Source organism: Pseudomyrmex gracilis, unplaced genomic scaffold (genome assembly GCF_002006095.1).
Source record: "Pseudomyrmex gracilis isolate BER0280 unplaced genomic scaffold, ASM200609v1 scaffold_120, whole genome shotgun sequence".
NCBI lineage: Eukaryota > Metazoa > Arthropoda > Insecta > Hymenoptera > Formicidae > Pseudomyrmex > Pseudomyrmex gracilis.
Window position 1 is genome coordinate 378,750 of NW_018020704.1, and position 22,341 is coordinate 401,090.

A 22,341-nucleotide genomic window follows, 5' to 3' on the forward strand; every position below is an offset into this window, starting at 1 on the left:
TTTGCGCTTACGATCAATGTAGAACGGGCTTTATGGACCTGGCCGCTCTCAGGCTTCTCTCTGGTTTGATAGCAAAGAAGTTTCCGTAAGGGTCCACTGAGCCATAAGGGCACCAGTAACCAGTAAGAAGTTTCCATGATTGTGTGGTGAACAGTGAGGCCTTATTTACGCGTGCAATAACTGTTAACTTATGCCAGAACTGGTAAAGTTCAACTATAGGATTTCAATACTTCTGGTTATACGAAATTGCCGAATGCGTAGAAACAGAAGCATTTAAATCCTATAGTTGAACTTTACTAGTTCCGGCATAAGTTACCGGTTATTGCCCGCATAAACAAGGCCTGAGTAACCGTCGTCGCGGAAGTATCGAGTCTCGGTCTTCTTCAATCGACAACATAATTTTTCGATTTCTTAGCATATATTTTTGCTAACATTCTTTATATCTACATTCAGACACAGACTGGCGTATGAACTAACCGATTTCTCAGTCCAAGAGCCACAAGCGCACCAAAACCAAACCAGAAGTTTTCGTGAACTGTCTTACAAGCTTTATCGAGTTACGTGATCACGAGTTAACGTGAAACGTTTTACTTTTCACGATTTTGTAAGAAAAAAGTTACGTTATCGCTGCCTTGGGAGAAGGTTTTTCAGCATTCGAAGAGTTTTTGAATTAAGAATAATGTCCAATAGAATTTCTGCACTTGATGATAGCAGTATTAATAACAAGCTAAATTTGTATTTCTTGAGAGTTTAATTAATAAAATATATTGTATTTGTCATGTGGTGTCGAAACTCCTTAAAGATACATAATATCCGCGGAATTCCGATTTTATTTAATTGTTTACAATGTTTACCGAATAGTGGTATCAACAATGTTATCTTGAGGCATTCTGTAAGACGCCTGTTTACTTCGAACGCTCATGAATGCACGATAGGTGACATGATTGATCAGTGGAGTAACCGATTTAAAAACGAGGGCATATCGGAGCCGGTAGAGTCGATAGAATTTATAATGGCACATATTATAGGAGTTAAGAAGGTATTAACTTTGAGATCATTTTTATTTATAACAAATTATTGAGATGATTTATTATTTCGAGTTATTTGGATTCCAGTAATAGTAAACATGTACATTGTATACATATGAATTTTATGACTATACACATTATATCAGATTATATCAAAATAAAAAAATCTGTCTACTCTTAGTAGAACTCTGTTGACAGTTCTTCGAAATGAAACAGAAGAAATGTTATAAATTTTTCTTCTTGTTTGCAGATATCAGATATTGTAAATGTAAGAAATAATCGTCTTAATGAGGGCCAGAAAGAAAAGCTGATATCTTTATGTGAATGTCGGTTATTGAGGTAAGAGACATGCTCAATTCGCGTTGAGAAATTCTTTTAGTTTATTTATGAACATCAAGTCTTTACAGGATGCCAATTCAATATATTATAGGTGAATGGGATTTTCGGGACATTACTTTAAAACTTGTACCACCGATTTTCATTCCTCGCCCAGAGACTGAAATACTAGTAGATTTTGTGTTGAAAAGACTAAATGCATTGCAAGCCAATAGTTACGAAATATTAGAAATTGGTTGTGGATCAGGCGCTATTTCTTTAGCCCTAACTCACGCTAGTAAAAAAGTACACATGAGATGTTATATTTTTATTTAGTTGGTTTTTATTAAAACTTGCAGAGGTAACAAAAAGTAATGCATACTACTATTTTTAGGTAAAATGCACAGCAATTGACATGAATCTGCATGCCTGCAACTTGACAATAACAAATCGAAATAAACTAGATCTGACAGATCAAATTACGGTAATGCATGCAGTTTTGAAACCAGATGCAACTATTGAAGTTTTAAGTATGTTAAACGGCAATAATGATATAGATATAAATTCAAAGCAATTTGATTTTGTGGTCAGTAATCCGCCATATGTATCAACGAAAATAATACCGACATTGCAGACTGAGATAAAAATGTAATAAGAAATATAATTACAAACTTTACGTATTTGTTTCATATAGAGAGAGCTTTAAGTAAAAAGCTTATTTTTTATTTATTACTTAGTTACGAAGATCTCAGAGCATTGGATGGCGGTGACGATGGATTGAAAGTGATTAAACCGCTTTTAAAATATACAGCTAAGGTGTTAAAACCTGGTGGATCTCTTTTCCTGGAAGTTGATCCTGCTCATCCGGAGTATATACAATTTTTTACAACTAAATATTCTGATTTGAAACTATGTCATGAACACACGTACAAAGATTTTTGCAATAACGATCGTTTTGTAGAAGTAGTAAAACTTCCGTGAAAAATGATATACAAATGACCCCAGTTTTATTGCGTATTCTTGAAATTGTAACTAATCTGCTTACAATTTCTTAGCAATTTGTTTAACTGGATATATAAATAATCATATATGATCTTTTTTTTTATGCGTGTCACAAATTCTTCACATTTTCCTGAACAAAGTTCTTTCGGTAATTATTCAGAATTCCTCAATCCTTAAATATACTCATTTGACGCACATAAAAGAAAGAATTGAACAGAAAAACAGCGTCGGTCTGCTTCGCTAAGCAAGTTATTAAGAGTTAAAAGTTTTCTTTTAGACGTTTTTTCTATTAGAAATTGTTCCGTATGAATACTGTAATGTTTTTATAGATAAAAAAGTAAACATTTATAAATTTTGTCAACGCGTGTATGTTAATAAAACTCACGATATAAGTGATATTTTCATAAAACTTTTAGAAAGATATTTGTTTATTTTTATGTCTCTCACATCGCTTTGAAGCTATACCTTAACTACCTACTCTAGAAAAACCTTAACATTTATATATTTCTTTTATACAAGGAGGAGAGAAATTTGGCTCGCAACTGAAACTCACTCTTTTGTTCATTTTCTGCTGTATAAATAAATAAATAGTTTATTTATTTATTTAAATCTTTATTAATATCGATCAAACACAGGAAAATTAACGACAGCAGTTTTGTTCGACTGTAACATCGAACAATAACTGGAAAAACTGCAGAATAACAAGAACACTCGAATATATGTTCGGACTTTCTTTGTTAGACATGCAAATTTGTAAGACATCTAAACTTACATTTGCAGAGACTTATATTTAAAATATTATTTTATATTAGATGTGTGGGAAGATGTACATATTTATAGATATAAAATAAAATGACACACATAGCTATTTGTATGTGAAATCTCGACTAATAATCTCTTAGAAAGAAATTACAGAAAAGTAACTTTATACTACGCGTCTATAATATCATGTTTTCTTCTCCTACAACTTTAATGGAAAAAGAAGAAAAAGATCTCTGCAATAAAAAAAAATATCTCGGTTATCGATTTCTTACTTTCTGCAAATGAATATCAAATGAATTTGATGCGTTTTTGTAGCGCGTGATCGGACCGATATGTTCTCTCCTCTTCCAGCAAAAAGCATACAACTCTACGGAATACCGCAAGGACACACTTTTACGTCGTACGATACGTTTCGACTTGCACGTTCACCAGTAAAAATAATTACAGTGCGCGTAAAATATCTGATGAAGTAAGAAGTCGTGTGCAGAGTAAACATATCAAGGTTTAATGTTGTTTATATATTAACAACGTATAAAAAAATTTCTCTGTTATAGACATGTGTGCATATATGCATGTGTGTATATATGTTATATATATATAACATATATACATATGTATATACATTTATACACAGATACATATTACTTAGTTTCGATCGTGGCGACGTAACGATGTTGACATCGCAAAGATCTTACAATAGCGTATGTCAAAAAGTATATACGGAAAAAGAATGATCGTTGTGTGATATCAGAGGTCTTATCGCGCATCGTTCAGCTTGAAGTTTCCGGATTAACCGGTTCCTGTTTGCATTACTACTTATCGTATCTTGGATGCTAAAAATATAAAGGAAAGTGACATTTCAAATACTTAAAGAATATCGACACTTTTTCAACTAGAAGACTTCTTTCCTCTCTTCGTCGCTTCAGCTATCTATTTGTCCTGCTGAGTCACAGAATTATAAATAACGTTCTATTTTCTATGATATTTCTACGTATCAGTGAATAAAAATTTTGATAAGTATTTTTGTTTTCTTGTTACGTTAATCGCGCGCACAGATTGCACACACGTTTGTCATCGATTTTCTTAGTTGCGCGCAAAACCCGATAACGAATTTTGTAATTGCATTGTGTACAGACTATAAATATTATTCTCTATTATATAATATCGTAAATTAATGTCCGATGCACAGCTTAAGTATTTTTTTTCTACAAGGAATTAATAAGAATTTCCGATAAATAATGCACAGGAATATATGATACAGAAAAAAAAATAAAATAAAATTGCAGTCGAATAAAACTGAATTCCAAAAGAGGCGCGTAACGTCTGCCGATATATGTTAATGTCCTCGCAATTAACGGCGAGATAGTCCTCGATGCGCGACCTCAACGATAGACGCTGATTTCATAAACATCACCTAACGATCACGCAAAACGGAAAACAGCGTATATAAGTATACTTTATCGCGCGTATAAACCGCGCTCGCGGTGTTTCACCGTTGAGACAGAAACAATTGAACGATACGTGAGATGTTATACCGCAAATATTGCGATATCGACGTGATCGAACGATACTGCCGATAGTGCCGATAATTGAAGCGTGAGAGATATATGTATTATATTATAGAATATATTTCTCTCTATAAAAAGATAAAAAATCTCGTGATATAATATATATATATATATATATATATGAAAATCTTTTAAATCTCTTACGTGCGATATGTCGCGACAACGTGGCGTGGTGATCGTTCGACAAGATATGTTCGGCGGTCGGAAATTGACAACAAAGTATACACGATACATCGCGCAAGATTTAGATTGCGTAATGCGAAAATGTCGAGTGTGTTCGGATTAGCATAAGATAATAGTGGATGCGGAGAACTGAGAAACGCGCGCGCGATCCGACGAGCGTAAGTCGAGACGCGACAAGGAAACCACGAAATGTAAACGTGACAAGAAGCTCCGTGATACAAAGCTCCCGCACATAAACTTTCCTCCACAAATCGTCCAAGCGCATTCGAGAAGATCAAGTACCGCGAGATCGTTATAATCCAAACCTCGTGTGTCTCGATCCTCGAACATATTTGCGTCATTTTCCCAAAAAGAAGAAAAACACCGTCGAAACGACGGTAATATTCTAATAATGCACAAGTTAAAAACATCATTTGTATTATAATACACTTCGCGTACGTGCATAACTTCTTTATTTATCCTCATGTGTGCGTTCGTAAACTAGCAAAACAGGAAATAAAACGTATGGATAAGAACAAATTAACAGAATTGTTCGCGTACACGTTTTGTTTGCCGATGAATCGTTACGTAACGCGCACATTTACGTGTGTAACATTAATCCGCTGATACGCAATCACTACTCGTTGCATACGTCAATACAATTTTCTTCGGACGATACGAATTACATCTGATGAGCTTTAATAGCGGCGCTCTGTCACATCGAGAAATTTCTGAAATTTTCTATACCTGAAATTATCTATATACCGTGTAATACGCAATGAAAAATTCTGATGAGTCATCGTACCGTCGTGGACGCATCATTCACTTGCGTTAACACCGCGGGAATACATCATACGAAATGTGAGATGCTCGTTAGTCTCGTTCCAGGTGGCTTGTTACCGCCAGTAGCTCTGTGTCAAGTATCACATAAGTTAGCCTCGACGCGTGACACTCGCGTAATGCCCCGCGTGAAGAATTATGAAAGGAAAGGAGAAAAAAAGAAATCGCCAGAGCGAAAACGTCGATCACAAGCCGTTATACGATTCCGTATAACTTTCCGTATTTTTTGTAAATCTCAGTCTCTTGTAAAAAAAAAAAAAAATTAAGGTTTTCAAAAGTAATCTCAAAAATCTTTCTTTTTTTTTCCTCGCACGATCGCTCATTGTCAGACATTTTTCGATAATCATTTCGAGAGGTATCTATTTTAAAGATGCAAAAAATATTTCTCATTATTTCGCATATATATATATAAGAAATATTTTGTTTTATTATTTTCTAGCTCTTATTTATTTGGCTCAACGCGCAACGTAAATGCGTAACGCGGGATTTGTATTTGTTTGTAACGAATTAATTATACGACTTGTTAGGAAAAAATCAATCTTAGCGATGCTTCATGCTGTATTTATTTTATACGTACAAGCAAATACGCGTCAATCCATTAGTCGTCCGTCAGGAATAGCAACAAGTTGTGCTGCTCACGCCATAAACCGAAGATATCGGATGCACATGGAGTCGCATAAATAATTTGTTTTGTTTGACGCACGTGTGTTATTGTAAATTCCACAAATACAGTATTGGTGTATTACATACGAGCACATTGTTCATAACATTTATACAACGTACATACGGTACGTTCATACGGTGTACAACGACTTGCGCGGCGAGATTAATGGTCTTCTCTCTCGGGTACGCGAGAAGATGTGCGAAATGTTAAATTCCGCATGGCTTTACTTGTAATAGAAATACTTGACTAGGAATTAGCGCCCGCGAGCGCAACTAGCATGTACAAGCAGACGAGGAGATTATGCTAATTTAGTAGCAGTGATTTGTGCCGGCGTGTGGTGACATTTGGATTTGCGGGCGGATGAACGCGAGACACGCGGTAGAAAAGCGAAAATTTAAATGATGACTCTTCTTCGTCAAAGATCAAAGTTCCGCAAGTTACACAACCGCAAAGTCGAGTTATTTCGTTTGATGACTTAATATCTGGTTTTTTTTGTTTATCAAAAGAAAAAAATTATTATCTTTCGGATATAAATCTGACACTTGACGAAAATTGCAAATGACTAATTGAAGTGTCCTTAACTCTTATAAAAAGTATTAATAAAATTACAATTGATACGACTGATTTGAATTGTGATTTATTTTCATTTAACTTGTCGTTTGCTAAATATAGAACTTCTTTGTCAAATCGTGTATGTCACATACAAAGTATGAAAAGTGTCACAAATAATTTTCAGACTTTCTGGTTCTTTTATGTATGTATATATATATATATAATATGTATAAATAAACATATACATATTTCAAAAATTGTCTCGTACATCTTCTCTTCCTCAAAAATAATTTAATAATTTTGCAAGTTATTGTTCTGTATACTTATTCTTATTGCATCTGTCTCGTTCTTCGCATATAGGACAGTAACCTCAACAAAGTCCGAAAAATATAAGATAAGATTGTATCCGATATACAAACATGTGGCACATTTATTCCGACTGTAAGGACGTCGCAATAGGAACAATTGTTTGCAATACCTTATCATGTGGATAGATAACAAACGCGGAAGAACGTCACGTATATTAATGATCGCATTGGTTTTTAGAAAGTTACAAAATTGTCAGGTCCATTGGATGGTTGCTGGCGAGAGAATTATCGGCTTTCAATAATGGTAAAAATATTCAGTCGCGCGCGCGCGCGCATCAAAATCTCACAAACTTCACCGTCACGGATTTGCGTAGCGTCTAACGCGCTATGATGTTACTTAGAAAATTGGTGTGGAAATTCCTTACAAGGAAATATGACGCAACGATTTTCCTTACAAGTCTGTCTTATTATATTTTTTTTGTTCATCGTTTCCTCAGATATTACTTCTTTGCATCATCGTGACTGGATGAGTTCCTTATCGATAGGAACATCATATGATTCACATTAATCATTACCTCTCGAACGTTGCATATGAGCACGAAACACGGGCCGAATCTTATCAAGAAAACTATATACAGTTTCTCACGTGTGTACATACTATGTATATGTATATGTGTGTTATGCATCTTTACTGAAGCGAAAATGCGCATCTTCTCCTGGCAAGATATGCGATATCTGTGCCGATCAATGACTCTGCTGTAGAAATTTATCTTTTTTTTTTTAATACTCATTAAGTAATATCTTTGTTCTGAACGCGCGCGAAGTTTCCCATTGAAGTTAAACGCAAAAGAATGTTGTAATCACATTGTACCGCGATGATGAAAGAGCCGAGTAAAACTGTCCTTCCTTTCTTTTGAGTTTTTACCGAACACGACGCGACGCGTAGTATGTATACGCATCGACGAAAACTTCGCTCTCTCTCTCTCAGTTTGAATTGAACAAACTGTGTCAATTATTGGTCGTCATTTAGCAATACGAGATTTGGTTGCAGACATAAATTAACCGTGTGCCATTAATTTCTAATTAAGCTCTATACAATATTTATAGACACAATTATCCTAATCGCTCATTTTAAAGAGAACATAATTAACTATTATTATAATTAATGATAGGGAAAGTCATAACGAGCGTAGTGTCATAACGTTAAAAGAATTACACACGGTCACGAGGGCAAGTGTCATGACATTTATTGTTCCTGGATGAAAGAAGGGAGGAGAGAGGAGAGAGGAGGAAGAAGAAGCGAAACCACGAACGAGAGGACCAGGTTGTGCACGTCACGTTGAGAGGCCTGAATTTCAAGTTCTTCAGCAAAATCGCGCACTGGAGTAGAGAACGAGCAGAAATGGGCCGTCCCGCGACGAAGCGCGTCTGTGGGGGGGTGTCAGTCGTGGCTTATCTGGCGACTTTATGTATACGATACCCCCAGGCAGGAACACGAGCAGTTCACTGCTGGCTAACCGGTCGGAGAAGTCGGTGAAGCCGAGAGTCTCGTTCGTGCGCGCAACGCGAGAGAGTCTTGTCTCGAACAAGGACGAGAGCGCAACGTGTTCGCTCGACGAAGAGAAAGACGGTCTCTTCTTTTCGATTAATTTGTCACGTGTACGGCGCGCGAGAAAAACATCGTCTTCCTCCTAGTTGCACTTATGTGTGGAAACCGCGTCCGCGCCACGTGAACGTCGTGCGTTAGTGCACGCGTCGGCGAGACAGTTTAGCAAGCTGATCGGACAGAATAGATCGGTATTCAGTGTTCATTTCGATCCGGGATGATCGTATTCGTCTTTGTTTTCGCTTCGTTCTTTGTGACGAAGAACGAAGCCTTTCTCGTCGAGCCGATGCCAGGTAGGAGTTTCCGCTTTGGTACTTTATACTTCAACGAATGTAGCGAGTTTCTTCACGTAACATACAACAGAGAATTTAAAAAAAAAAAACTGATAACGTGTCTCACAATTCTCTCTGTTTTTCGTTTCTATAAAATTTTCTACGTACGTAAACAGTTTCAAACAATTGATGACACAGATCACTTTCAATAAAGCGGCGATAAGACATGATCCGATGAAGTGTATTGATCACGACGGAATACATCTCAGAAGACCTGAAAATGGAACTTGCTTAAATTATTTCAAATCACACGTTTGCTGTTATTTCCGTTTCGAGATTACGTTCGTAGATTACGTTTGAATTATGGTGTGTGTTACGTTGCGAACTACGAGAAGAAATGATCTCATAGTATATTTTGTGTCAATGTGTATGTGTCGTGTGTATTGCATGTGTCAAAACATCTAAGAGATAAGAAAGAAAATAGTAAAACACAGAAAGGTTTTATCAGCACGCTTAAAGAGGTGTCTAAGTTGAACCATGTTTCGATCGATTTTCACACAGTTCCGAATATAGACAATATTATTTTATTCAAAGCAAGGTGTAATCGATACGTTATAAGATTTCGGAGATTTTACTTCCTCTTGTTCTTCCTCTCTCTCTCTCTCTTTCTCTGTCTCATCTTTCTTTTTGTCTTTTTTTTTTTTATCTCTTTTCAATTTAATTCTAATATTAATTTAAGTCTATCTGACGTCAAATCTCGACTTTTCAAACTATCTTTATATATATTAAGGCGACCTCCTATTAGAAATGACGATTTAATGAATCGCTGTATAAACGAAAGTGCTCTACGTGTCATTCTTCCGTGAATCAACGTTTTGATTTTCGTGCGCAATTTTTTTCCCACAAGAAATACCAATATAATATAAATGTCAATTAATGATTCTTGGTGTTTTCGAAAGAACACGCGCGGCGCTCGTATAATTAAATCAGAGATTGCATTGCATTGTCGCGTGGATTTTTACATACTGTGTGAATTGACAGATTTAATTGCGAGCGCTTTCGCGCGTTTAACGACAATTCACATTTAATAATTTGTTCTCCGAGACGAGACAAACTCTCATTTTATTTCCAAAACAATTGTACCAGTATCGATCACTCACTGATATCGTCTAATAACTTATTTGTCTGTGTTTTCTTGTTTACACAAAAAACACTTCAAATAATCAATAATTATACAGTATATATCGAAGATATATACTGTACACAGACAGAGCTTGACTCCGCCCCGTGTATATTTTTCACATCCAATGTAATTAAAAAATCCTGTTACGCAAAGTAAAAAATTCATTATCTTCTACAAAGTTGTGAGCACGTTTGTGACTCGGAAAACAAATCTTTCTTCGTAAAAACAAGAAAAAATTTAATTTGAAACGAAGTATGTCGAGAAGCTACAAGATCCCGTTTAGCTTTATCGACAAGACAACATTGTAATAATCCAATACCATTTGAACAAATATCAATGAAGTAGCGTTTTCGATACCTCAAACACTCCAATGTCAGGTAACGGATATATAAGACACATGAACGCTTGCTAAATATAGAATTATGTACGAGAGCGAGCAGAACCGTTGTATCTGTAGTTCCGAATAGATTTTGCACGTTCTTAGCATATAATTATGCCTGATGAAACCTTCCCATGTTGAAACAGACGTGAAAATTCAAATGTTCTCGCTGCTTCCTTCCCAAGACAAAGTTCATCCTGAAGTTATCGAGCGATTTAAAATTAACATATGTGTGCCTGTAGATTATTATTTATTGTTAAATATAGAAAATAAACTGATAAATTATTATTTATTGTTATAGATAAAAAATAGATTGTTTCTCAAACAAAACTTTTTTGCGTATAATTTTTCTCGTTCAAATTGTGACCAAATATTTTTATTATTTCAGCATTATGCAATTAGTGCTAATTCCAAAGCTAAGATCATCTCTCTCTCTTTTTATTCTTTTTTAATTTGATTATAATTATCATATTATTTAAAGCTGTATTTTGATGCAGCTTCATATTTGCTTATGCGCCGCTCGGATGTCACGATCTTATACTTGACTTTGAAATATTGCTAGATCAACTTTTGGTCTGATCAAGAGAGAAAGAGAAAGAGAGAGAGAAAAATTTTTTGCAAATTTAAATAGACGCATTTTGGCAGATAAACATTTTTTTTTTAATTTTATACTCTATTTTTTAATGTTATAATCTTGCGCGCACGCACATACACACGCATACGTAGATTACAGTAAAGTTTTTTTAAAAGACATTCGCGGCATTCTTTAAATATTTTTTTAGAAAACAAAATAATTCAATTATCTTACTCAATAGTAGCGCTAATTGCAACTTGTTTCACTGCTTTATCACCGATTACTTTCAGTTGATAAATCTTTATTTTTAATAAGCGCATACAAATTTAAATTAATCGAAACAATCATCTCTAATTATGAACAAATACCAAATAATATGATAACACAATCCTCACATCAAAGACAGTTATACACAAAAAAAAAAAGACACGGCGATAATAACGTATCTTTAGTTGACTCTTTAGATTGATTTACCGTATCGGGAGATCGTTCACACCACGTTTAATTTCACGAAAGAAATGCGGAAGATTCCGCTTTTGGGCTTGGAAATAATAATTTTTATCACGACGATCAAAAATCGTTCCGTTACAATGCCGATCTATCGCTTTCTTTTTCCAAGCAATGTTGCAAGTATTTTATTATTGAATTAATTTATTATGTTTTATATATATTACGTGTGTATACATATGATTGCCATACATGAATAAGCGCACATAATATAACCACGTGTGTATATATCTATGTGTACGTGTGTGTGTGTGTATATCCGGAATATTATACCGTTGTACTGCGCAAGTGCGCAACCTTGTGAGTTTCATCGGTTATTGGTCGCGGTCGAAAAATTTAACATTTCGAATATAGCACTGTGTGCTCAAATACATTCGGACCGATCGTTGGAACGTGACTTGATCGCGCCCAAGAAAGACGTTACGTAAACCTGACGCCTGTCGCATAATATCATACGATGCTAATGATACCACTTGTCGTATGCGCATGCGATGCGTAAGGCACATTGTAAACGTCGTACTGTTAACTCGCAAACAAACTGATAGAATTCAAAATTCCATTATCAAGCACATCTTGCCTTTTAAGTATTTATATCACGTATAAGACTCGCGAAGAATTTTCATTCGTTATTACATCGCTTCACAAGTGCATACACACGCGAAATATAAATGACATAAAGATACATACATTATATATATATATATATATATAATTTTATACATAATTACAATGATTAATTTCATGCAATACATATTGCTGTAATGACGGCTAATTAATAGATTACAATTTATCGTAGCTCTTGCGGTATCGAGTTACAGCATCGGTACTGAGAGGCGAATGGAGAGCAATAAAGTGATCCAGAATGCAAACGGCGATCATCATTCACAATTGAGTAACTTGAAGTCCGATGACAACGAAGAAACAGTCTACGTAATCAGCTATAACGAAGAAGACGAGATGGACGAAAGTTCAGAGAATGAAAAAGACACGAGAGAAACCAGTAAGAAACGTCAATTATTTTTTTGCATATCACGCGATCAAGTGTAAAATAGACTCACAACGCAACAACATCATATATCTGTGTCATCGTTCGCGTATTTTCTGTTATCATTCGTGAATTCAAAATTCTATTCACGCATCATTTGATGACATAACAATATTTTTCCGATGTGTATACATATTTTCGATATGTTCTCTTTATGAATGTGTTTGTTTTTTGATGTGTGTACTGTGAGGTTTTTTGTATCAAACAAAACTCTCTTCGATATTTTATTGAATATTTATATGTGCTGTCATTGTGCATCAAAAATTCAAAAATAAAAATGAAAAATTCAAAATGTATTACAACTTTAAATATGATTTAAAGTTTAAATAAGTTTAAATTTGTGCAAGTGTACGTTCCTTGACCCACATTTTCTAACTGTTTTTATGATACAGCGTTAATTCATTAAATCTCGATGAGAGTGAATTTTTATATTACAAAAAAAAAAAGAAATCATTACTTTTCACTAAAAGCAAATTGTCATTTTCTTGTAGTCAAGAGTGAGCACAATCATCCGTTAGATCCATGGTCGATAGTCTGGTATATCGGCTCGTTCGGCGCTTTGGTGGCGTTCTTCCTGATTGTCAGCTGTTCCGAGTGGTGTTGTCGGCGAAACGGCCGATCCCTGACAGTACCTTACGCACAGCGTGCCGAAGGTACGGTGAGAACGCCCGGAGTCGCGGAAACCCCGCCGCCACCTTATCACTTATTTGCACCGCCTTCTTACGATTCCGTCAATTACGGCCAAATCGTGGACAAGACGTCGGGCGAGAAAGTAGATGTGTACGTGATCTCGGTGCCGATTCACAGACCGGTTGCGCAGGGCGCGCCGGCGTAGAAAAACAAGAAAAATAAAAAAAAATAATAATAAAAAAACAAGAAACTCGGTCTCTCGCCAAGGATCAAGGCGAATCAAACCAGCGATCGACAATCGCGCGTGCAAAATAATGTTTGCGTGATGAACTGCCGGAAGAAGTCTTACGAGAAGTAGTTGAAACCTCACGCAATGTCAAGTATAACATTGGCCCCTCCGACTATTGATATCGTACTCTAACAAATAAGTGAAATAAACGATTCAGTCAATCACTGCCACTCGAGATGGAACAATCGAGATTCAGATGTTAAGATCAGATAGAATACATAAAGAAGTATGTTCGTCGAGAAGATTTTTATTAAATGCACTAATTAAGATATTTGCTTCCAGAGCTAATTGTAAGTCTATCGAGTTCTTCGTGTTAAATTTTTTTTGAGACAGTATCGTCGACGAGTCGTTTATTATTATTATTACTGTTATTATTATTAGTAACGAGTTGCGTTAGTACGTATATACCATTATAAGCAAATTGTGAGAACTTACACGTGATATAGATGAGAACCATGAGAATTTCCACGCCACATGCGATTGGCTCCAATCGCTTACCGACTCTGTGTCAATTAGGGACGATTACAGTGTAGATTATAAATCGACTGTACCACACGAGAAGAAGACGTCTTTCTGAGAACAAGGCCGTGAAAATATAATTTGAGATAATAATACGAGCGGGTATACTCGTTTCGCGAGACAATATTCACGATAAGAGCAGAGAGGATAAACAATCGTGGCTCTTGATGCGAATAAACGAATCGCGAGCAATCAATCGCGCACGAATTAAATATTATTACTCTTTGCAATTACGACAAAGTTTCTGCGCGATTTTGTTTTTTTTTTTCGTCAGAATATGCTCTTGACACATATGACTTTAACAAATATAACCACGCGCAAAAGCGCTGTAAATATAATAATTCATGCGAAACAATTGTAAGATATTAAGTTTTGTTTAATAACAAATCCTCGAGTGGAAAAAAAATCAAATAGAAAAAAAAATTTGATCAAATCATATAATTTTTTCTGTGAAGTTGTATCTTTTGTACAGTACTTGATTATTTGGAATATGTAAAACTGTGTCTGACACTTCCATATTAATAACAAAAAATAAACAGCACTTTTTATATAATACTTTTTATACCAAATGTTAATGTGAGACGCGCGCAATTGAAACTCTGTTATGTTAAGTGAGATTTTATTGTACATTTGTAATAATAAAAGAACTTGAAATTAAAGAAATTTTAAATTTATAAAGAGTGACTTTTATACTTGAAACATAATACGATAAATGTAAACGCTAAGCGTGTTACGTGTTTGTGTTATGCCTTGTGTTCGTAGAAAGAGCTTCGTTATCAGAGTATAAACAGAAAATTCTACTATATGCAATATTTATGGCAATACATATATATCTTCCAAGTTAGTCTTTCAAATAAAAACGTGCGACATGCAGACAGAATAGATATAACTGTTTCAATAATAAATCTTGTCCTTAAAAATTTACTCAGTTATAAAATATACTCTTAAACAGTAAAATACAGTTTTTAATTTGTTTCAGTTACGTTAAATTTTATGATTTTTTGTGTAATAAAACAAATTTGAGATAAACGTAATTCATTGTTGGGACAGTTATTCTAAATATTCATAGTATATAAAACAGAATGGAAGTAATGTAATGTTCAATACGAAGTCAATTATTAGTAAAGATATAATAATTATTATACGTATGATTAGAATATAAAAATAAAATTTCTTTAAGAGAATATGTTACAAACGAAACCAATATTTTGTAATAGACTACGCGTTAAAAAGTTTCTCGCTTTAAGCGAAATCTGAATAAATAGTTGTCTTGTATCTATATTTAGATTAACGTTAGTTATAATTGTAAAAAAAAACATTATAAATACTATGACTTGCGTAATAAAATAAATAATCATATCTAGATATTGCGTAAGTAAATAAGAAACAATATAGAAAATAGATTATATAGCAATCTTATTTTTCACGGTATGTTATTTTTGTAAGGCGAATAATTCGACAATTTTTCATATTGTTATAATTATTGTTATACTGTTATAATTATACTTGACTGTATTTACGATTCGCAATTATTGAAAATGTACTGTAAGTAAATGCCTTTATATACGAAGTTGTATCAATAATGCCTCGATAATTTTTTAACAATAAAAAGTTATAATTTCTCATGTAAACTTCTCATAAAGGCATTTACAATCACTGTCTATATTGCGACTGACTCATTATCTATAAGACTCACGAAATGGCGTTATTGATACTTATTTTTATATATATTTATATATTTACTTTTATATATATTTTTTCTCTTTCTTTCTTCATGTAAAAATTAAAAATTCTTTACATCAATCAACTTTATACGTTAATATCTTTTTTTTTAACCACATTTGAAAATGTATGTACATCATTCGCGCTACGTAACCGGCAATATTCAACTTTTTGTAAGACTCTATTTTAGTTTTCACGAAACATCTTACTGTGATTTTTATAATTATATATTTAATTATAAAAATTATAATATATAATATTATATTATATCATCTATATGTAATATATAATATTATACGTTGTATAAGTTTTATAATTAAAAAATATTCTATTGTTTCTATACTTTTACACATACACACACACACACACACACATACACACAAAGGAACACAATATTTAAAAATAAAAATAAAATTAAAAAACTTACAAGATAAAGATTCTTTTTCCTTCATCACCTGTTCTCGTTTTTTCCTTGTTTTCATAAAGCCTCTTAAAGCCATAACACAACACTCTTAAGCAGTAAGTAAATCAATCAATCACAGGTCAAAATTCTCTTAAAAGTCTTACAAATGCGCGATGCTAATATATCACTGCGAACACTTGGTACTTTACAACGCACACGCGTATTTGCACGCATGAGACGACAATAATCGCGAAAAATACGGAATAATTTGAACAAAGTTCTTCTTTTGAAGAATTTCTTTTACCATCTTGTTTGTCGCGCGCGCTTCACGAAAGCGCAAACGGTCAGCGAAAACGATTTCACCGCAAAAGGCTTGCCCATTACCGGCACGATGCTAATTACGTATCAATGCATAACGCCCGATACTTTGCGACACACGCGTGTGTGGCTGATACTTTGTACGCGAAACAACAATAATTGATTGTAAGAAATACGGAACGTAGTTCTACCTCGTGTCGCGTGTCCGCCAAGACTGTGCCCGCCAATCCGAATATATATCGAAGCGCGCGATATTTCGAGAATCAAAATATCGAGTCGATGTGCGAGAAATAAAACCAAATGGTTGCGTTCAGATAGAATTCATAGCTCTGAGCAAGCGCTTTGCGATTATTGCTTGTCATTGGCGTGTACTTTCGTATTTGCAATAGATTTACAGGAAAAAGCCAATCATAAATAACAAGCGCAAAGAGCGTTGCCAAGAGCTGAGTCTTACCGAACACAACCAATCAATCGGTAAGAGATAGGCATTTTTATTTACCGGATTGGTTCGTATACATAGGTCCGTTCTTTTTCCATACTTTGGCTGCGCCAGTTCACAGTCTATCTTTTTTTTAATCTATATTAAAAGGAAAAAGATAGACTGTGAACTGGCGCAGCCAAAGTATGGAAAAAGAACAGACCTCGTGTTTCTCGACGAATATATTGGCAACACTGAGTAACCTCGTTTTCGCGTGCCGCACCTGCGACAGCTGTCATAATTATTGATACTACCGAGCTGAATCTGACTCGTATGTGCACATCGCATATAAACAAATCTGTTGTCGCGCAAAGTTAAGTCACGAAGACATCCCGACTTCGCGTGCTCATTCGCTTAAACATATTTTTAGCGTCGTGAACTATACCACACACCGTAAAGGATGACAATGGGCGATGAGACTCCGGTTACATCATTGGTTCTTCCTGTCATATTAAGACCAATATTAACAAAGGTATTATTATGTTACGCACAGAAAGCAATTCAAGATATAAGAAAGATTGACGTATCTCTGTTCTGGGTGTAACATGTTGAATTTTAACAGTTAAAATTCAACTGTAAATAAACAACTGTTGAATTTTTTTTTTTTTTTTTTTTTCAACGAGCCTTAAGTCTTAATTGTTCGATGTTGAATTTTATTTTGCAGCTCGAGAGGCAAAATGTCATGGCAGCTCAAACTTTGCGCGCAGCTCTCACAAAAGCGGAGAGTTCGCATCCTGGAATTACATATGATTTAATTATGGGTATAATACGTAGAGCAGAACTCAATCTCGACATGAATGAGAGTGTCTTGCGATTGCAAGGCGTCGCTTCTGATTATGATGGTAAAACTAAAGCGTACACGTGTATGGAAATTGCAATTATTTCATGTTATACTAATAGATATATTACAGCAATTTTTATATGTATCTTATTACGTATATTCTTTTTTTTTTTTTCTTAAGATGTAAATATAAGGAGATTTTTTTTATCTCTTTGATTGCAGTTGTGGAATATCGTTCAGCACGTTCGGAAGATGCATTTCAAGAACTGAATCGTAAATCAACCTCCTTGAAAAGAATACTTAGCAGAATTCCCGATGAGATAACAGATAGGAAGACTTTTCTTGAGACAATCAAGTGTGTATAATATTTATATATCTGATAATCAGAAAAGCTCTGTTCATATCAGTGATCACGTGTATGACACGATGTGTTTCTTTCAGAGAAATTGCAAGTGCTATAAAGAAGCTCTTAGATGCTGTAAATGAGGTTACTGGATTTATACCTGGTTTAGCTGGTAAACAAGCCTTAGATCAACGCAAAAGAGAATTTGTGAAATATAGTAAGAGATTTAGCAATACGTTGAAGGAATACTTCAAGGAAGGACAGTAAGTACAAGAGAATCAGTGTAATCCTAAATTAAATCGATCATTATTTTAAAAATACACATTAGATCTCACAATATAAATGTTTTTTTGCCACAAAACAACCTTTGATAGCTATTTTATTTAATCTAAATCGTTGGATAATTTGTGTAAAATTAAATTTTTACCTCTACGTGTTATTCTTTTTGTATACACAATTTCTTGCATTATTTTCTAATATAAATTGTACTTTTTGCAGAGCAAACGCAGTATTTATAAGTGCACTGTACCTGATACATCAAACAAATATGATTATGCTTACAGTAAAGGACAAATGTGAATAAATAACTGTTCAAATACTGAAAAAAAGAGAGAAGATAAAAAGATAATATGGTGGAGGGGAGAGGAAAAAGATCGAGAGGACATTGTGTGATAGTATCACAAAACAGCGGATTATCCATAAATCTTACACCTTGTATAACACATTCTATAAATGTCTTATCTTCTATTATATAAATGACAAAACTTATAAATATCCCTTAATAAATTAATATAGGAAATTTTAACTTTATTACGTTTCCGCGTGTTAACTAATTGCACTATAGTTTGTTGTATAAATATATATACATATACATGTATATATATATATATATAAATAATTTTATATATATATATATATATATATATATATGTATGTATGTATGTATGTATAAACATATAAAATAAAACTTGTTGCTATATTCCAAATTATTTATACTTTTATTTTGTGCTAACTTATAAGTTTGTTTATATTGTATAGACTGGATTAGTCAATTCTCAACTTACAAAGTACAACCGGCTCATTGGTCTCGCAGCCTGAATGCGGAAGTTGCGAATATGGAGGTTCCGAAATCAAATTCACCTCAACGCTTTAGGATTTTTTCCGAGCCGGTCCTTTTCAATTGAGTTGAAAAACAAACTGAATCGGGCCTTCAATAATTCGAGAAAGATCTCGGAAAAAACAAAAAAAAAAGAAAACCAGGTAGTTCTAATGCAAAAACAGTAGTTTCTTAGTCTCGGCAACTTGAAATTGTTACGTAAAACATGTGATAGTGGTACGATATCTTTTTACTTTTTACCTCTGATAAATATAAATTTTTGTTAGATTGTATAAAGGGCAAAGTAGAAATAATACTTCATTGTGGTTTTATCTGATGAGTTATTGTTATATAAAAATCATATGAAAACTCACGAATTTTTCTTTCTTTTTTTTTAACATATTGAATAACATACTAAAAAATATTGATTGTTTAGTGTTTCTATATTCTTTAGAGACATTTATGTGAAAGAGATGTAAGGAATTATTTCTCCACAGAGATGTACAAGAAATAAAAATTACTTTATTGATAACAAATGTACACAAATTTGTTGTATTTCTCATATGGAAATTTGTGAATGGCTCGCCTATCTACTTCCCCATTGCATTAACAATGCCAATGAATAACAGTGTGAATTAATGATAATTATCATACTGAATCTGTTATCGTAAACTTTCAAGCCCGTTTGCTATCGGAGAATACACGAACAATGCAACCAACACCGCTTACGTTAAATACTTTCTCATGCCAGACCAACAAATGACTACTGCTATTCTCCGTTGGTATCTCAAAACCACGATAAATGTATTTCATTAAAACATCCACTAAATCACGATCTAATTGTGCTAAGCAATCGTCCATTTGATTTGACTTTATACTCAGAAGCACCTTCAGTGTTAGATTTCGTGCACTGTCCTGTAAATAAAGAGAACAAAATTAGATATTCTACACACGTATGAGCCACAAGAACTTATATTCAATCGAATACATCTATATCACTGCAAAATAATGTCTTAAAACAGCGCGTTAAATACAAGCAATTATATCCATTAATTCCAAACAAACATGAGATTGTTTCACATTTGTACAAAAAAACTTGTCACATGCCAAATAAACGCTTTGAGGTTACCTTGATTTGTTGGTTTTTACACTCTAGCGGAGCGGATTTTAATACTGATATCAGTGCTTCTGCGTTCTTACCCGTGATAAAGTGCTAAGGAAAATAAAATACATCGAAAAACACGATAAGTAAATAAAGATTCTACAAAATACAAAAAAGTGTTCAGCAAAGGATATTGGCTAAGAAGTGTCAAAATCTCGTTCTCGTCCGGGCCGGTGGGCGCGCCTACGCCACCGTCGGCGTCCTCCTCTTTGAAATTGTTGTCGCTATATTGGTCTACGTCAATTTTCCGGAACGCGGACGCCGAGGTGTCCTTCTTGCCGTCGTTCCTCGACATTTCGGCCGCGTACTTGACGTTTTCCTGAGCAGCGCCAGGTGTGTAGGAACACACTGTTGCGATGTGTCACGGCACAGTCGCGTATGCGCGAAAAAGTAATCTAGTTTGTATTACAATTCAGTTGCCCGGTGTTCACGGTTTATCGAAAAACTTGCTTATCTGAGCAAGTCCGGTTTACGCATATTCAAAAACATGAGTCACATTGCCATCTAATTGCTGATTGTTTTGTCGCATGTGATAAAGTATAGTATATACATAAATATATCAGTTATACTAGATGTGTGGCACACACACACACACTAGAACAACTCTCTGTCGGCATCTTTGATGCGGTAAAATTTGAGGCGTAACGCGCATGCGCGCAATAAGATCTTCCGTTCCGTTTCCTCTCTCTTTAAAAAATATATATGAGATATATTTTCTTTCTGTCTCTCTCTTTCTTGCTTTCCATCCTGAATAAAGTGCACGAAACTTTTTCTGTGTGTGATGCGTGCTTTATAAAACTTTTGTTCAACGAAAAAGGTATATTATGTTTTAGCGGGAATATATTATATACATACTTTATACAGTACTTATACATATATTTTCGTTTTTATTTCATTTCTTTCAGAAGAATAATTTATATGTATATGTTACAGAGTAAATATTTTTGTCTATTAGAGATAATCTCTCTCTTTTTTTAATATACCCTTAAATATCTGTTAATATCAATCTTTATATATAATCTTTATTCAATCTTGTCTCATATATATATGTTATCTTTACATCTTACCGTCTAGAAAACTATTATTACAATTGTCTTTAGTGTTTTTCTATTATATAGTTATCGTGTAAGCATGTTAATTAAGCAGCAGATATATACATGTATACTGCTGAGTTTATTGTGGTAACGCTCGCAATAAAATATCTCCCAACTCTTAATCACTCAATTTAGAGATAATTGTTTTTTTTTTTTTTTTATATAGTAGAAGATAAACAGTTACATATAGTTTCAAGTGAAAAGGGCAAATATTCAAAAGCTATATGGACATTTTGGTGTAGATGTGTATGTGCTACACCATATTCATCTTATATTTTTAATAAAAAAGTTAATATCTTTCAAATGTGTTACTTTTTGATTTATATTATAGCGCGCACATATATATACTCTTGTAGCACAATATTTGTTTATAAGATCTAAGTGTTTTTCTGTAATAAACGAAATAAAAATTGTCATGAGTTTTTACCGTATTTTTTTCGCAGACTTTTATAAAATACAATAATAAATACTTCCAAATAAGTAAATATGAACATTTATGTTCAATAGCAAGGAACTTTTTCGAATTTTTGTTTCTCACGAAAATGTTAAATATAAGTGAAATACACTTGCAAAAATAGGATTTTACACATACAGATAGGCGCGCGCGCACGTATGTACACACGTATCTTGTCTCCTTCTCTTTACACACACACATGCGCGCTCAAACACATGCAAGTATATATGTTTTAAACAAACTTGTTTGACGCTTCCAATGCACAAGAAATAATAATCACATCCG

General features: G+C 34.0%; 4 protein-coding genes across 9 annotated transcripts; 3 read left to right on the top strand and 1 right to left on the bottom strand.

The window, feature by feature from the left end:
* Positions 1-48: 48 nt before the first annotated feature.
* On the top strand, positions 49-3,132 carry LOC109856508 (hemK methyltransferase family member 1). Of its 5 annotated transcripts, none has more exons than XM_020431853.1 (6): positions 49-122; positions 454-1,039; positions 1,279-1,367; positions 1,436-1,649; positions 1,738-1,991; positions 2,081-3,130. In XM_020431853.1, exons 2-6 carry the CDS (start codon positions 779-781, stop codon positions 2,322-2,324), a joined length of 1,062 nt encoding a protein of 353 aa, XP_020287442.1. In that variant the 5' UTR covers positions 49-122; positions 454-778; the 3' UTR covers positions 2,325-3,130. The 5 variants fall into 5 exon arrangements, with proteins under 5 accessions (XP_020287442.1, XP_020287444.1, XP_020287443.1 ...); XM_020431855.1 differs by having other exon boundaries at positions 96-153; XM_020431854.1 differs by having other exon boundaries at positions 114-202.
* A 5,497-nt stretch (positions 3,133-8,629) lies between these two features.
* Positions 8,630-16,160, top strand: LOC109856509. 2 transcript variants are annotated; one of them, XM_020431857.1, is made up of 3 exons: positions 8,630-9,100; positions 12,519-12,722; positions 13,259-16,160. In XM_020431857.1, exons 1-3 carry the CDS (start codon positions 9,025-9,027, stop codon positions 13,600-13,602), a joined length of 624 nt encoding a protein of 207 aa, XP_020287446.1. In that variant the 5' UTR covers positions 8,630-9,024; the 3' UTR covers positions 13,603-16,160. The 2 variants fall into 2 exon arrangements, with proteins under 2 accessions (XP_020287446.1, XP_020287447.1); XM_020431858.1 differs by lacking the exon at positions 8,630-9,100 and adding an exon at positions 12,177-12,217.
* A 1,165-nt stretch (positions 16,161-17,325) lies between these two features.
* LOC109856504 (programmed cell death protein 10) lies at positions 17,326-19,101 on the top strand. Its single transcript, XM_020431846.1, has 5 exons — positions 17,326-17,598; positions 17,791-17,968; positions 18,130-18,262; positions 18,349-18,513; positions 18,749-19,101. The coding sequence occupies exons 1-5, from the start codon at positions 17,527-17,529 to the stop codon at positions 18,831-18,833; spliced, it is 633 nt and encodes a 210-aa protein (XP_020287435.1). The 5' UTR covers positions 17,326-17,526; the 3' UTR covers positions 18,834-19,101.
* Positions 19,102-19,405: 304 nt separating this feature from the next.
* LOC109856495 (actin-related protein 2/3 complex subunit 5) lies at positions 19,406-21,106 on the bottom strand. Its single transcript, XM_020431832.1, has 3 exons — positions 20,643-21,106; positions 20,476-20,548; positions 19,406-20,261 (listed from the first exon to the last, which is right to left on the bottom strand). The coding sequence occupies exons 1-3, from the start codon at positions 20,801-20,803 to the stop codon at positions 20,022-20,024; spliced, it is 474 nt and encodes a 157-aa protein (XP_020287421.1). The 5' UTR covers positions 20,804-21,106; the 3' UTR covers positions 19,406-20,021.
* Positions 21,107-22,341: the final 1,235 nt, after the last annotated feature.